The sequence below is a fragment of the Littorina saxatilis genome, linkage group LG5, assembly GCF_037325665.1.
Source record: "Littorina saxatilis isolate snail1 linkage group LG5, US_GU_Lsax_2.0, whole genome shotgun sequence".
Classification (NCBI taxonomy): Eukaryota; Metazoa; Mollusca; class Gastropoda; order Littorinimorpha; family Littorinidae; genus Littorina; species Littorina saxatilis.
In genome coordinates, this window is record NC_090249.1 from 61,328,561 (window position 1) to 61,346,060 (window position 17,500).

A 17,500-nucleotide genomic window follows, 5' to 3' on the forward strand; every position below is an offset into this window, starting at 1 on the left:
TTGTAGTGCTGTACATTTGAAAATATGAATGGAGAATAAATTGAAACTAAATAGAAACATATCTGTTCTGATTTTATGACCTAGATATGTCGCAGGCCAAACGCACTACATGGTTAGCTTTTCTCTACACCAACCAGCCAGCCGCCGAGCAACCAATAGACAACCCCCTCCATGCACTCATATAGAAACACACACACCCTATCTCTCGTTCCCTCTATATCTCTCTTTCTCGCTCAAACACACTCTCACACACGAACGCACACACACACACACGCACGCACGCACGGACGCACGCACACAGACACACGCACACACACACACACCCACACATACACACACACACACACACTCGCACGCAAGCACTCACGTACGCACGCACGAACATGCACAGACACACACACACACACACACACACACTTACACACGAACAGGTGCAGAAGTATAATTTTACTTTTGACTTGAAAGATGAGTACAAAGTACGGTTTATCAATTGAATCACTACTAATCATCAGTTTAAGTAAATACTGAATACATTGTTACATTGTTACCCACAGCAAAGAAAAGAAAGGAAGAACAAACAAACAAACAAACAAACAAACATATAAGTTCGGACGGACGGACGGACGGACAGACAGACAGACGAACTAACGAACAAAGGAACAAACGAATGAATGAGCTATCAAACGAACGCACAAACAAACAAACAAACAATCGAGCGAGTGAACAAACATACACACGGACGAACGAATGAAGGAACAGGCGAAGGTACTGTACTAACAAAAAAACGAGCTCACAAACAAACAAGCAAACAATAAAAAAAAATTTAAAAAAAACACCTAAGAAAAAACAGAAGAAACAGACAGACAGATAGATACCAAAAGCTTGGACCAGGCAAAAGCTTGGACCAGGCAAAAGAAAGAAACGAACCAAAGAAACTAAACAAAACCGAACAAAACATTACAAAATAAAAATACAACACCAACTGAACCAACCAATGTAAGCCTACAACCTCTCATTAGGGTGACTGTTTCCACGAACGTTAGGACAATTATTTGTTAAACTCATTCATCGTGGGAGAATGTTAGTGGAATCTCATTTAATTGAGTTCTGCAACAGTTTCCTGTTCATTCAAGGCATCTCCGCCAAACGGTTTAATACACCACCACCACCCCCCCCCCCCCGCCCTCCAGGATCCCTAATTACCTAACCTGCCCTCCTCCCCTTGCTGCCCACCCAGCCCCATTTCTTCATTGTCCGATCTGCATTGACTTTCTCCATTTAATAGTGCTTTAATACGTTATCTCGTGTGTGTCTTTGTTAAAAGGTTTAATTTTTGCTTTAACGTTTTGTAAATGTTACGGTTCGTTCTGTCAATAACTAAACGTTACAGGAACATACCATTCTTATGAGTTATTTCTAATATGCTGACTGTTAGCAAATGATAACAAGACATGTCGAGAAAAAAGATATTAAGCATGAGCCTTTTAGGCGAATGCTGATATCGTTTGTGAGACATGTCAGTTATCATTTGCTAACAGTCAGCATATTAGAAAGAACGGTTTTATTACCGTTTAATTCGACCAAAAGAAATTTCGAAGCGACCCCGCGAATTAGACAGAACAGCCGTTATGGGAACTTGAGGGCTTCTACCTGATTATGCCTGTCAGTCAAATAATTCTTGTGACCTGAGTCAGCCAATCAGAGTAACACACCTGACCTGATGAATATTCACAGGTCAAATGCCTTTGACACACAACAATCTCACAAGATAAACCATGTTGAACATGCGTTTCGGTTTCTTCGCTTTTTCTCGTTGAACAGAGAGCGACAGATTTAGAACCGACTCCAGACGGATGGGAAATGACGTAAAGATACATTTGATGTAAAGCGAGTGACGCAATTTCACTTGATTTTTGCGAACTTTGATCATTTAGATTTCAAGTGAGCGGTCGGCATTGCACACTCAGACGATCTTTCTTTCTTTATTTGGTGTTTAACGTCGTTTTCAACCATTCAAGGTTATATCGCGACGGACACTCAGACGATGGGCGGTGCCTTGCTGTTCCGTAACGCACCCACCGACAAAACTTGCTTTTCGGTATTTTTTAGATAAAGAGAGTATTATCTGACAGCATTTGAAGTGTCATTCTTTAGAATAAATCACGCTGATATTACATTTGTACTTTGTCTTGTTAATTTTTAGCGTGATAAACAAAAAGGGTCCCTGCCTGAACGTTATAACATTTAGAGGGTCACCTAGAATCCGTCCTGATTGGTCAAAAAGCCATATGGGGCACTGCATTGGTAATAATTTTGTATATTCTTATTTATCCTTTGTTTTCTCTTGTATAAGCCTACATACACATCTGATAAACAGACTAAGAAAAGACTATTCTTCCAGGAAACTAAAGCACAATCACTTAGACTATACCATAGTACTCGTTGTTGGTTAATTGAAATAACGCCTAAGGATTAATTAGTAATACAAGTTCATATTAATTTCTATTACAGCAGTTGTAATACCAGTGCATAACGAGTTCCTTTTCGCGTTCCAGCGGTCAGCTGATAACTACTCAGAGGAAACAACGGCTGTTCCAGTGCCGTTGGCTGTGTGTGTTGTATATTTGCCGTTTCTAAAGTTAATTCATTCTTATTATCATTGGAAAGTGTTGCATTGATTTCTGTACGAGAGAAGGAACGGTTGGGTGACGATCTTGATGAAACAACGGACAACAACCTGCGGACAATGTTTGTAATTTCCGTTGGTGTAGAAACTGAGTCAACTATCTGTCTGTTCGTGTCAGTGTCTGTTTAAAAATAACTGCTGCCTCATATCGTTGTGAGTGCTTCTTCATTTCTAGAAAATGAACATTCGATTTTGCTCCTTTACGACAAGTAGTGATTTTCTTTGCAAAAAATATCAAGATATTTATTCTCAAACGTTGCCAAAATAAGGGCAGGTCGGATAAAACAATCAACTTTGTTGGAATTTGCGGAAGTTATACACAAATAGATAGTGCCGATTTGTACTGAATTAAATTTTTACTGATCATTTTGGTTTTGCGACTTTGTTTTAGTTCTAGTTTTCGTTATTTTAATTTAATTTCCTGATCGTTTTCTTTGCAGATGGTATAGTCCAAGTGATTTTGCTTTAGTTTCCTGGAAGAATAGTTTTTTCTTAGTCTGTTTTTCAGATGTGTATGAAGGCTTATACAAGAGAAAACAAAGGATAAATAAGAATATAAAAAAAGAATGGTATGTTCCTGTCATGTTTAGTTATTGACAGAACGAACTGTAACATTTACAAAACGTTAAAGGAAAAATAAAACCTTTTAACGAAGACACACACGAGATAACGTATTAAAGCACTATTAAATGGAGAAAGTCAATGCAGATCGGACAATGAAGAAATGGGGCTGGGTGGGCAGTAAGGGGAGGAGGGCAGGTTAGGTAATTAAGGATCCCGGAGGGCGGGGGGGGAGGGGGGAGGGGAGGGGGGAGGGGAGGGGGGTGGTGGTGGTGGTGGTGGTGGTGTATTAAACCGTTTGGTGGAGATGCCTTGAATGAACAGGAAACTGTTGCAAAACTCAATTAATTCTTATTATCATTGGAAAGTGTTGCATTGATTTCTGTACGAGAGAAGTAACAGTTGGGTGACGATCTTGATGAAGCAACGGACAACAACCTGCGGACACTGTTAGATGGGCAGGCAGTTTGTAATTTCCGTTGGTGTAGAAACTGAGTTTGCATAAATACTGGAGTCTGCACCGTCCAATGGTGTGTGTTCCCAGGTCTTCATACGAACAAGGTAAGCTCTCTGTCAACTATCTGTCTGTTTGTGTCAGTGTCTGTTTAAAAATAACTGCTGCCTCATATCGTTGTGCGTGCTTCTTCATTTCTAGAAAATGAACATTCGATTTTGCTCCTTTACGACAAGTAGTGATTTTCTTTGCAAAAAATATTAAGATATTTATCCTGAAACTTTGCCGAAATAAGGGCAGGTCGGATAAAACAATCAACTTTGTTGGAATTTGCGGAAGTTATACACAAATAGATAGTGCCGATTTGTACTGAATTACATTTTTACTGATCATTTTGGTTTTGCGACTTTGTTTTAGTTCTAGTTTTCGTTATTTTAATTTAATTTCCTGATCGTTTTCTTTGCAGATTTTCCTGTACTAAGGTGTTGACATCAAGCTACGATGGATTCTCGCATATTTATATTACTACTCGTTCCTCTGGTCAGCGGACGGTCAACAGAACTGGAGGTGAGTGTACTTAGGACGTCAGTGATTATTGTGTCAGAAATACGGGAGGCCTGATGACCACTTCCATAATACATCAAAGGCATAGATACGACAAAAATGCAAGACAATTAGAGGGTGCCTTTTCTTTTAAGTCAACTTATTTTTTTGGTGAAGATTATGGTGCTGCTAATGTAAATTTAGCACAAGACTATTATACCCATTTTCGTACCCCAACTGACGGGCGCAGTGGCGTGTTGGTAAGACGTCGGCCTCCTAATCGGGAGGTCGTGAGTTCGAATCCCGGTCGCTGCCGCCTGGTGGGTTAAGAGTGGAGATTTTTCCGATCTCCCAGGTCAACTTATGTGCAGACCTGCTAGTGACTTAACCCCCTTCGTGTGTACACGCAAGCACAAGACCAAGTGCGCACGGAAAAGATCCTGTAATCCATGTCGGAGTTCGGTGGGTAATGGAAACACGAAAATACCCAACATGCCTACTCAACGAAAGCGGAGTGAGCTGACTATGCTCTCAGAGTATAGTGTGGGGAACCCAAATGGGCAAACGAGCTCACACGTAACCCGAACATGTTATTATAGGCACTCAATGTGGCTGTTTCCTTTGTTAAGTTCGGAGAATTGTTCTTTGACATGGATTCTTCACACAATATTTTGTTAACAGAATATTTTTCATATCAGTGTTATACATGTACATGTATGGTATCTGCAAAGTACATTATATATATATACTGTCTAAAATACAGGTAATGAAATAAAATCGAACTTAGTTTTGTTTATGTAGTTTTATATTCAACTGTCGACTTCTATTTTTTTTCAGATGGAGTTACCCGACCACCTACAACGAATGGTTCGATCAGGTAATGACTTTATCCCATTGTTTGTCGTATTATTATGCGTTTAAGTTTTGATTTCACAGTTATTTTGTTCCAACTGTTTCTTATCTATGCATACTTTTTATGTTCAAGTTTCAAGCGAACTTAACGAAAAAGCTACACTATAACGTAACAATCAAAATACAGTTGTCGTCAATGTTGAAACTATCTACTTTCATTATCATATATAGTTTACAGAAAAACGGCTGCTCACCAAATGAGAAACCTTCACCGCTCAGATAGACCGATGACTTCAAATGCAGTTAAATAAGAAAAACAATACCCCGGCTATGAATTGTAAACGATACATTCAATACAGGCTGAAAGCTATGACATCGTCAGCCAGTTTCAAAAAGAATTCTTTTTATTATCTTACATAAAGGATCGTATTTTAAAGCTTTAACCACAACCAAATGCTAACTATTGATCGAAGAAGGTTATCTAAACACAACATCATTTGCATGTTTCAGAGAACGTTGCTGGCTTTTCATTGGCCCATCTACACGCTGTGGACACACTGACCAATGAGGAGAGAGGGTGAGCCGTCTGATACACAAGTTAAAAAACCCCAATATTTACCAACATTATAGTCAACATTATAACAATATGAATGCAAAGCAGGGAAAACATCTGTCATTAAGCTGTGCCCTTAGAATTAAAGCCAACTCTAAAATCAAGAGATACGTCAACTACTTTTAACGGACTTGTGATAATGTTAGCTTGTGCTTAAGTGACACACTCTCCAAGAATTTGGTTGCAAAATTGTCATCACAATCTACTCGACGAAGTGCCTGTAAAATATATAACAACATGATAATAATATTCAGCTGCTGACGCTACGATATATCATATTAATCTGTGTTTTACCTGTAGGTCGATTCTAGAAAAGACATCAGAGTTCAATCACACCTTTTAACGCTTCATTCTCATTGTTTTATTTTCTCTGAACGTATGAACGATACTTTTCAGACAAAGCAGACGAGACATCGAGGCGCACGGTTCAGACCCTTCGTCGGACAAACACAGCTTCGCCCTACACCTCGCTTCCGGCGAGCGTCTGCGCATGACCCTGAAGAGACGCTCCATCGACACTTCCGGTGCAACACTAACGGAAGTGACAGAAGACGGCAAAAGGGAGGTCACCCAGCTCCGGGCCGCAGACTGTTTTTTCTCCGGACCGCTGGAAGGCGCAGAGGGATACGCTAACCTGGCCATGTGTGATGGGGAGCTGGTAAGTCTGGGGAGCGAGTGGGGGGAGAGAGAGAGAGAGACAGACAGAGAGAGGGATAGAGACAGAGAGAGAGACAGACAGAGAGAGAGGGAGAGAGACAGACAGAGAGACAGAGAGAGAGGTGATCAGAGATAGATGCGCCTTCAAATTTTAATCCATTAAGGAAATAATCTAGAAGTCAAAATCTGTTTGTTTTTTGTTTGTGTACCTGAGTAATATGATAATTGGTTTCATTTTGTCAGGCATTGGATTTTAAATTCAATCTTGTGGATCTGACGTCGAGCTTTACATTAAAAAAAAAACACCAAAAAACAAACAAACAGCCACGCACATAATCAGGCAAATCTCAAGCATTTGCATTTGCATTCATTGTACATCCAAAGACTTATAGTGCAGGAGTGTCCAGAAACTACAAAGTGAAATTTCGTATAGGTTCCTATTTTGGCACTTGTTACCTTTCCTCTATTTTATTCCTCCAAGATTATCGCTCCACGAGAAGTCAAGGAAAGCTTTTACCTCCTACGTATTCTAAGTGCTTGTAAAACGTCAATTGTCTAATCTGTCATTTCAGATCGGATCAGTCAACACAGAGAAACGATACTACGAGGTTCACACACTACCGGAAGACACCAACAAGCGATCCGTTGATGACGTCATGCGCGTGCTGGTCACGTGGCAAGACGTTGCGCATGCGCAGGAGGGCCTGATGGCTGGCGATGAGACGATGAAGAGACGGATCCTGGATGAGCTGGAACCCCTTGAGGAGGACGGTCTTCAGATATCGGAGGAGGAAAAGAGCGAGGAGGAATCTTTCGAAGAGGATTGTGCTGAGATACCAGAGGAGGAAGAAGAATCAGGTAAATTGAACAAACACTTGATTGAGATCGCGCATGAGCAATATGACGGAATCGACGCTTTTGAGAGAAAAAGAAAGAAAGAAAGACAGAAAGAAAGTAAGTAAGTAAGAAATAAAGAAAAAGAACGAAATTAAGAAAGAAACAAACAAACTAAGAAAGAAGAAAAAAACCCAGAAAAAAAGTCTTTCAACCAAGCTTTTTTGGCCAGGTTAAGGCATTGTTTTAACGGGGGAACTGTAGCGACGCATTGATGATTTACAAGGGATCGCTCCTCAATATAGGGAAACATAAACATTATCAAAACTATAAAAGAAATTCCACGGATTTCAACACAATGCTTTTCGGACCATTTCCGAGTCTCGTGCAACGTGTCTGTCTGCAACGTTCTCACATCATTGTCAGTTGTATCGATTGTCATTACAGGATATTTAATTTTGACCTGTTGTAAGTCTAGTTGCCTTAATCCCAAAGCAAATAGACTGCCAACGTTCCAGAATTCAGCATAACAAAAACAAGAACGCTATGTTCTTGGAACGTTTAATTTATGACATACATTTTTATTTTAATTTCCATAGTGAACGTAACGTTTTGTTTTGTCATAATATAAACTTTTCAATAACATATCTTTCTTGTTTTGTCATAATATAAACTTTTCAATAACATATCTTTCTTGTTTTCTATTTGCCTTAGTTGTCAGTGCAAGTATTAATGTTTACTTGTTTCTGCCCACACGCTCAAAAGCGAATTTGATTTTATATTTGGTATCTGTTTGTGATGTTCAAAGAAGATGGCGGCAGACGCAGCATCAGCGCGCGGACAGTGGTCATCGAGATCGCGGACTACGTGGACAGTCACTACCTGGGCGACATCAAGGCCAAGATGGGCTTAAACACCACTAGACAGATCACTAACCTGATCCTCAACAAGTGGAGCTCTGTGAGTTCAGTGTTAAGCACTGTGTGTGTGTGTGTGTGTGTGTGTGTGTGTGTGTGTGTGTGTTTGTGTGTGTGTGTATGTGTGTGTGTGTGTGTGTGTGTGTGTGTTTGTGTGTGTGTGTGTGTTTCTGTGTGTCTCTGTGTTTGTGTCTCTGTGTTTGTGTGTCTGTGTGTGCGTGCTTGCTTCTCTATGTCTTTCTCTGTATCCGAGTTGCAATAATTCGAAGGTCCAAAATATTTCGTAATATATGTAACCGTGTGCCGAAACACTACGATCACCCCGGGAAGCGAAGTGCAATCAAACAGGATTGAAAATTTTAGGGCTAATAAAAGCCCTATAAAAACTGTTATGCAAACCCGAAGGTTTCCATGAACATACAGACAATCGGAAACCACCAGACCCCATCACAAACAGAATTCTACAAACCACGGGTGTTGACTTAAAGGCCAACAACTCGGGTGCAGAGTCTGCTGTGAAAGGAGCGGTAGCCTTCCCTGTTACATATATATTGTGTGTTAAAAACAAAACTTATTTGACAGAGACCTTTAATATTATTCTACCTTGCTTGAAACTGTAGTGTATGTATTATTTTGTCGTCATTCATCAATCATGCATCACCCTGTATTTGTCGTCATTCATCAATCATGCATCACCCTGTATTTGTCGTCATTCACCAATCATGCATCACCCTGTATTTGTCGTCATTCATCAATCATGCATCACCCTGTATTTGTCGTCATTCATCAATCATGCATCACCATGTATTTGTCGTCATTCATCAATCATGCATCACCCTGTATTTGTCGTCATTCATCAATCATGCATCACCCTGTATTTGTCGTCATTCATCAATCATGCATCACCCTGTATTTGTCGTCATTCATCAATCATGCATCACCCTGTATTTGTCGTCATTCATCAATCATGCATCACCCTGTATTTGTCGTCATTCATCAATCATGTGTGAGCTTGTGACCGACGACAGTTACGGTACACATGCACTTGTGTACATCCGTTTGAACTTGTGAACTCGGGTACCCCTGTACTATCGGGGATCCACTAAGGTTTCCGAGACTGTGTTTTGTCTTTATTGGAATGGTCTGGCGGAAGGGCCGATTCTTAAATTTGCATAGGTAAAGCGATGGTTTTTTGGTATAAGTTTCTGGAGTAAAATTGTGATTAATGTTTTTGTGAACAGGAAACAATTGACGGGTGACTTTATTCCATCTCTCTTTTTCTCTCCGCCGCGATGTAATTTTGAATAGTTGAAGGTGATGTTAAACACCAAGTAGAGAAAGTAAAGGTACTCGACACCCCTCGAGTCGAACGTGTGTTAACCTTGTGACGCAGGCACGCGGGATGTCGGGCCCTGGGACCTACTGAGACTTTCTTTCTGCTTGGAATTCTGAAGAAAGACAACGTATATTTTTGTGCGTGTGTTTTCTGGACGCCTGGTGTGACATGTTTGGTCACAGGCTGAAATCCTTTGGGATGTGAGGAATTCTTTTGCTGGATGGCGGAGTGCGCGACGGGGTCTCTTTTTTAGATGGGGTTTTCGTAGACGGGTTTTTTAGTGGGTTATTTTAGCTAGGTTTTTGTAGATGGGTTTTCTAGCTAGGTTTTCGTAGATTGGGTTTTGTAGATTAGTTCTCGTAGACTGGTTCTCGTAGATTAGTTCTCGTAGACTGGTTTTCGTAGACTGGTTCTCGTAGATTAGTTCTCGTAGACTGGTTCTCGTAGATTAGTTTTCGTAGACTGGTTCTCGTAGACTGGTTTTCGTGGACTGGGTTCTGTAGACTAGTTTTTGTTAGAGGGGCTCAGTGAGTTTTTGTAGATTTGGTTTTTTTAAGAATTGTTTTTAGGTTGTTTTTTTAGATTTCGTTTGTTTTAGATTAGAGTTTCATTGTGTTTTTTTGGGTTAAAGTGGAGAGTGAGGATTTAGAGTAGAGTTTTAGAGTGTAGTTTGGAGGAAGGATTTAGTGTGTTTTTAAAGTGTAGCTTTAGAGGGAGAATTTAGAATATAGTTTTAGAGTGAAGAATTGAGAGCGTTGTTTTTTGGAGTTGTTTAGTCCTGTTGTAATACATTGAAAGTTTTGTATTTGAAAGTAAACCCCTGTTATCCCACACATTCCCCTTTTCATCTTATGGAATAAAAGAACCTGGTAATATAACTTGTGTCAGTTGCTTTGAGTGTTTGTGCTCGGTGAGAAAGGGTAAAGTAAATTGGCACTCGGTTACACATGCATCACCCTGTATTTGTTGTCCAGGCGGCCGGCGTGCTGGGAAACAGAAAACAGGCAGGATGGGACATCACTCTCAGGCTGGTTGCCTTGGAGATCTGGAGGAAAAACCCTGTAAGTACGCACCAACATCCTTGAAGTTACCTCCCTTCGTGCGCAAACATTCACGTAAACCATTCGGGAATTGTCATGTGCAATCCCCCTTAATAGACTACGTTGGGCCTGCTGGTTTTTAAAGCTGTTTTTGATTGTGTTTTCAGAGCTGGTACAAGACGAAAGCCTCCGACTCCCTCGTCACGCGAATGCACGCCATCTGTGGGAGCACCAAGCACCTGCCTTACGACCAGGTCACCATTCACACCGGGTAAGTGTCCGAGTTTCCCGGGCTGTACCTTAACCCGATTCATTTGTAAACATTGCTAAATAGTTTCCTCTTGAAGAGAATTGCATCGAATTTAACTCTCAAATTCTTCCTTTTTATATTTAGTCAAGTTTTGACTAAATATTTTAACATCGAGGGGGAATCGAAACGAGGGTCGTGGTGTATGTGCGTGTGTGTCTGTGTGTCTGTGTGTGTGTGTGTGTGTGTAGAGCGATTCAGACTAAACTACTGGACCGATCTTTATGAAATTTGACATGAGAGTTCCTGGGTATGAAATCCCCGAACGTTTTTTTCATCTTTTTGATAAATGTCTTTGATGACGTCATATCCGGCTTTTCGTGAAAGTTGAGGCGGCACTGTCACGCCCTCATTTTTCAACCAAATTGGTTGAAATTTTGGTCAAGTAATCTTCGACGAAGCCCGGACTTCGGTATTGCATTTCAGCTTGGTGGCTTAAAAATTAATTAATGACTTTGGTCATTAAAAATCTGAAAATTGTTAAAAAAAAATAAAAATTTATAAAACGATCCAAATTTACGTTTATCTTATTCTCCATCATTTGCTGATTCCAAAAACATATAAATATGTTATATTCGGATTAAAAACAAGCTCTGAAAATTAAATATATAAAAATTATTATCAAAATTAAATTGTCCAAATCAATTTAAAAACACTTTCATCTTATTCCTTGTCGGTTCCTGATTCCAAAAACATATAGATATGATATGTTTGGATTACAAACACGCTCAGAAAGTTAAAACAAAGAGAGGTACAGAAAAGCGTGCTATCCTTCTTAGCGCAACTACTACCCCGCTCTTCTTGTCAATTTCACTGCCTTTGCCATGAGCGGTGGACTGACGATGCTACGAGTATACGGTCTTGCTGAAAAATGGCATTGCGTTCAGTTTCATTCTGTGAGTTCGACAGCTACTTGACTAAATATTGTATTTTCGCCTTACGCGACTTGTTTACATTTAGTCAAGTTTTGACTAAATGTTTTAACGTAGAGGGGGGAATCGAGACGAGGGTCGTGGTGTATGTGTGTGTGTGTGTGTGTGTGTGTGTGTGTGTGTGTGTGTGTGTGTGTGTGTGTGTGTGTGTGTGTGTGTGTGTGTGTCTGTCTGTCTGTCTGTCTGTGCGTGTGTGTGCAGTGTAAAGCGATTCAGACTAAACTACTTGACCGATCTTTATGAAGTTTGACATGAGAGTTCCTGGGTATGATATCCCCAGACGTTTTTTTTCATTTTTTTGATAAATGTCTTTGATGACGTCATATCCGGCTTTTCGTGAAAGTTGAGGCGGCACTGTCACGCTCTCATTTTTCAACCAAATTGGTTGAAATTTTGGTCAAGCAATCTTCGACAAAGCCCAGACTTCGGTATTGCATTTTAGCTTGGTGGCTTAAAAATTAATTAATGACTTTGGTCATTAAAAATCTGAAAAATGTAAAAAATAAAGTTTTTGTATAAAACGATCCCAATTTACGTTCATCTTATTCTCCATCATTTTCTAATTCCAAAAACATATAAATATGTTATATTTGGATTAAAAACAAGCTCTAAAAAATTAAAAATATAAAAATTATTATCAAAATTAAATTTTCCAAATCAATTTAAAAACACTTTAATTTTATTCCTTGTCGGTTCCTGATTCCAAAAACATATAGATATTATATGTTTGGATTAAAAACACGCTCAGAAAGTTAAAACGAAGAGAGGTACAGAAAAGCGTGCTATCCTTCTCAGCGCAACTACTACCCCGCTCTTCTTGTCAATTTCACTGCCTTTGCCATGAGCGGTCGACTGTCGATGCTACGAGTATACGGTCTTACTGAAAAATTGCATTGCGTTCAGTTTCATTCTGTGAGTTCGACAGCTACTTGACTAAATGTTGTTTTTTTGCCTTACGCGACTTGTTGTAGAGTGCTGTTAACTGACTAATTATCACCCCCAAATTGTTTGCCTTCCAAAGTATCTGAACATCGGTGAGGCCGGGGTGGATGCTACTCAAAGTTGTACACCTCCACCCCCTCCCCCTTAATCGATTCACCATTTGAGAGAGCACTTGCATTCGATAGAGACGAACCTTAATTAAACGCCGCTGTGACGACATTTGCTTCCTTCTGTCCAGTAACCCCATCACCCCCAAGGGCAGGGTCGGACTATCGTGGATCGGAGGTGTGTGCAGACGTAGGTGGCGCTGTACTGCCGTCAGGGGCGCCAACACTAACTTCTTCACGGAGCTGCACGAGTTAGGACACAGGTCAGTGGTGCTTCATTTCATTCACTTTGTCATCCCATTGCTGGGGAGCTCGGGTCGCTTCCTCCCAGTGCAAAGCTGGCAGCAACACAGATGCGGGGGTTTCGATGTAACCAGCCACCTGCAATTTAAGCAGAGTGACCGAGGTCTTTTACGTACCAATGAGGTGACAAGGATACCGACTCTTGGGTACTCATTCGAAGTTGGCCCGTGTCCGTCCCAGCCTGGAGTCGAACCGGTGACCCTAGGATCAAAAGTTGGATCACATCGACAGAAGGTCAGGGAAGCTCATCGGCGTCCATTCTTTGGCGTTCTCGAGCCATCTCTTCCGTTGTACTCCGCGTCTGCGTGCTCTTTCGACGGAGCTTTGAAATACGGGTTTCAACGGAGGGTGTCATGCCTCGTGACGTGGCCAAACCATGTTCTTGTAAGTAGGGCTTAATGACGCTCCATGCACTTGGCAGTAACGAACCTCAAGCAGCAATGAAAGAATCTTCGTGGCGAATGTCAAGCTTCCATATGTCTATCTATGAACGAATCTTCGTGGCGAATGTCAAGCTTCCATATGTATATCTATGAACGACTCTTCGTGGCGAATGTCAAGCTTCCATATGTCTATCTATGAACGACTCTTCGTGGCGAATGTCAAGCTTCCATATGTCTATCTATGAACGACTCTTCGTGGCGAATGTCAAGCTTCCATATGTATATCTATGAACGACTCTTCGTGGCGAATGTCAAGCTTCCATATGTCTATCTATGAACGACTCTTCGTGGCGAATGTCAAGCTTCCATATGTCTATCTATGAACGACTCTTCGTGGCGAATGTCAAGCATCCATATGTATATCTATGAACGACTCTTCGTGGCGAGTGTCAAGCATCCATATGTATATCTATGAACGACTCTTCGTGGCGAGTGTCAAGCATCCATATGTGTATCTATGAACGACTCTTCGTGGCGAATGTCAAGCTTCCATATGTCTATCTATGAACGACTCTTCGTGGCGAATGTCAAGCATCCATATGTATATCTATGAACGAATCTTCATGGCGAATGTCAAGCATCCAAATGAAAATCTATGAACGACTCTTCGTGGCGAATGTCAAGCATCCATATGTCTATCTATGAACGACTCTTCGTGGCGAATGTCAAGCATCCATATGTCTATCTATGAACGACTCTTCGTGGCGAATGTCAAGCATCCATATGTATATCTATGAACGACTCTTCGTGGCGAGTGTCAAGCATCCATATGTATATCTATGAACGAATCTTCATGGCGAATGTCAAGCATCCACATGAAAATCTATGAACGACTCTTCGTGGCGAATGTCAAGCATCCATATGTCTATCTATGAACGACTCTTCGTGGCGAATGTCAAGCATCCATATGTCTATCTATGAACGACTCTTCGTGGCGAATGTCACTCATGTGTTTCTTTGTGTTCCAGTCTGGGTCTTCGCCATGAGAACAAGATGGCGAACTGCGCTTCTGGCTCTGACCCCGTCAGGGGCTTCATGGGAGGTAACCGTGACCACCTCCGCTCCTGTTACAAGAAGGTCTTGGATGCTACTTTCACGTGAGTTGTCGTTCTTTGGTGTTCCAAACGTGTGTGTGTGTGTTTGTGTGTGTGTGTACATGTGTGTGTGTGTATATATATATATATATATATATGTGTGTGTGTGTGTGTGTGTGTGTGTGTGTGTGTGTGTGTGTGTGTGTGTGTGTGTGTGTGTACTTAGTACCCTAAATGATCTGTCCGCCAGTTTTTCAAGTATGTTTTCTTTCTGTTTTTCCCCCTGTCCCTTTCTTTTCTTGGCCTTTTTGTGATTCTGTGTCTTTTTCTTATTTTCTTTATTTGTGTCTGCTTTGTTTCAGTGTTCTCACTGAAAACACCAGCTTAATCTAATAAAAATGCGTGCATGTCAGCATCTGTAATGTCTGCTTGAATAGTTTTGTATTCGTGACATTATTACGAGCATACCCAGCCTATTATAATTATATCTTTTACTCTTTCAGGAACTCCAAGAAGAGCTGTGTCCACAATCAAGGCAACTCCAATACAGGTGCGACTTTTCACGAAAATAAACTTGGATAAAACAAAGCTGTCTTCACAGTGCCATGATTTGGAATTATGCATTCATCGACGATTGCATCGATATTTCATTGGAATAGACGATTTTTGGAAATAACTCCGTCGGGTTTGTAAGGGATGTGAAAGAGTGAATGCCCTTGCTTTTCCCCTGACAAATATCTTCACACGTTCTTCTGTCCCCGTGCTTCTGTCCAGGTGTTTCTGACACCCCCCTCGCTAGTGATTGGCCCCTGAAGTTTTTGTCCGAGTAAAAAGCAAGGGCATTCACTCTTTCCAAACCAATACAAACCCGACAGAGTTATTTTCCGAATTCGTCTATTAGGACTTGATGCAGACAATGAAAGTCTTTCCCGTGTAAACGAGCACAGCTGCAGATCCATCCATGTTTCCCACCAGATTGATAACATATTCTTCCACCTTGACACAAGCCAAACGTCAATGACCAGACGGCTTCCGCTTGATAGTGGGAAATGTTTTGACTTAATTAATTTTGTAAGTTGACAGTGGTGTCATTCCATTCTTTCCATACCATCCCGAAGAAGGCAGTTACATGCCGAAATATTGATTTAAACTTACCTAACCTGGTTACTAGTGTGTTTTCTTTTTATTTAAGTGGTGTCATATGTATAAAACTAAGTCAACAAAAAATCCAAAACTTCGCAGAAAATAACCTTAACGGTTAAATGGGTTCAAGTGGGCGAATGCTCTGTGAAACAAGAGAAAGGAGAACAAAGCTTTCATCCATCCCGTGTTCATTTGAGAAAGAAAGGGAAGTATATATAAGCTTTGTAAACGCATTCGACATTAACTTACTTCCCTTTGTTTCTCGGATCTTGAAATGGCGGTCTGCCTGATTTGTCTCATATTCTTCCATTTTCATTTCGTATATCGTTGGTCTATCATATCAAAATGGTGAGCACACCCGACGTGAAACCATATTGTTACTGTCACTCACATTTTGTCATTCTGTACGTTTTTAAAGATCTTGTGTGAAATTGTATAGCTGATTTTCGACTGCTTCTGCTTTCCAGTTAAAACCTTTTGAACAGACCACTGCGCAACGAAGAAGACAACTGGGCATGCGCGGAGAGCGAGGAAGTGACGTACACCTTGAGAGTTTGGATGCGATTTGTTTTGGATGTCATAATGTGGCTCGAACAAGTTCATTCGGTGATTTTTCTCCATGAATAGTACATTAATTGAGCACAAAATATTCGTAGCATGAAATATTGTACATTGTTGACCATAGAAAATTGATGCAAAAAATACGAGTAAGTTAAACTTAATGTTTTACCACATCTGATCTGTGAGCTGTGTAAGATTTGCAGATTCATTCACCAAGTTCATTGTGAGAAAATAAAGGATCTGCAAGCAAACGTCTTTTGAGTGATGTGCAGTTGTTATATAACATTTTTCATTGTTGAAGAACGTGCATTATCTTACTCTCCCAATACCGTTTGTTTACATCAGTGAAAATTAAAATGTGGACCAAAAACAAATAAACACACGTCCACATAGATGGACACACACGCTTGTAAAGACACACATTTACACAACGGTTGTAAAGACACACATTTATATAACGGTTGCAAAGACACACATTTATACAACGGTTGAAAAGACACGCATTTACACAACGGTTGTAAAGATACACATTTAAACAACGGTTGTAAAGACACGCATTTACACACATTGAAGCGCGCAATCACAATGACGCAAAGAAAAAACATACGCACAAGAACACGTATATGCACGAACACACGCACACACCCACACACATGCACAAACACGCACACACACACACGCACACACACACACCAACCACACACACACGCACACACACACACACACACAGACACACGCACATAGACACACGCACCTACACACACATACAGACACACACTAACGCACACATACACACACGCACACACACACATACACACACACTCAAACACACTGACACACACACACGCGCACGCGCAAACACACACACACACACACACATACACAAACTGACAGAGAGAGAGAAAGGGTGAGAGAGAGATAATAATAATAATAAATGAGCATTTATATAGCGCAACATCATAACTTTACAATTATGCTCTTTGCGCTTGACACATTTAAAATTAAAACACAGTTATACACGTGCGTGTTTGTAACTTTGTACTTGAACGGTATGAATTTGTGAGTTCGTTTTGGAAAATGGTTTGGTATATTATTGGATAAACATGTTTTGGTTGAAAGGAGAGTTACCTAGATTGGTCGACAGTTTTTTTTATAGAATGAATTTGGTATTCTTCGTTGGACTTCATACTTAGCAGAGAGACAGAGAGAGCGAGAGACAGAGAGAGAGACAGAGA

At 40.6% G+C, this 17,500-nt stretch overlaps 1 protein-coding gene across 1 annotated transcript; it reads left to right on the plus strand.

The window, feature by feature from the left end:
* Nucleotides 1-4,059: 4,059 nt before the first annotated feature.
* LOC138967835 (A disintegrin and metalloproteinase with thrombospondin motifs adt-2-like) lies at nt 4,060-16,516 on the plus strand. Its single transcript, XM_070340492.1, has 12 exons — nt 4,060-4,268; nt 5,082-5,121; nt 5,607-5,673; nt 6,106-6,367; nt 6,939-7,224; nt 8,009-8,160; nt 10,428-10,514; nt 10,661-10,764; nt 12,913-13,044; nt 14,496-14,624; nt 15,065-15,111; nt 16,172-16,516. Exons 1-12 carry the CDS (start codon nt 4,203-4,205, stop codon nt 16,183-16,185), a joined length of 1,386 nt encoding a protein of 461 aa, XP_070196593.1. The 5' UTR covers nt 4,060-4,202; the 3' UTR covers nt 16,186-16,516.
* The last annotated feature ends 984 nt before the right edge of the window (nt 16,517-17,500 follow it).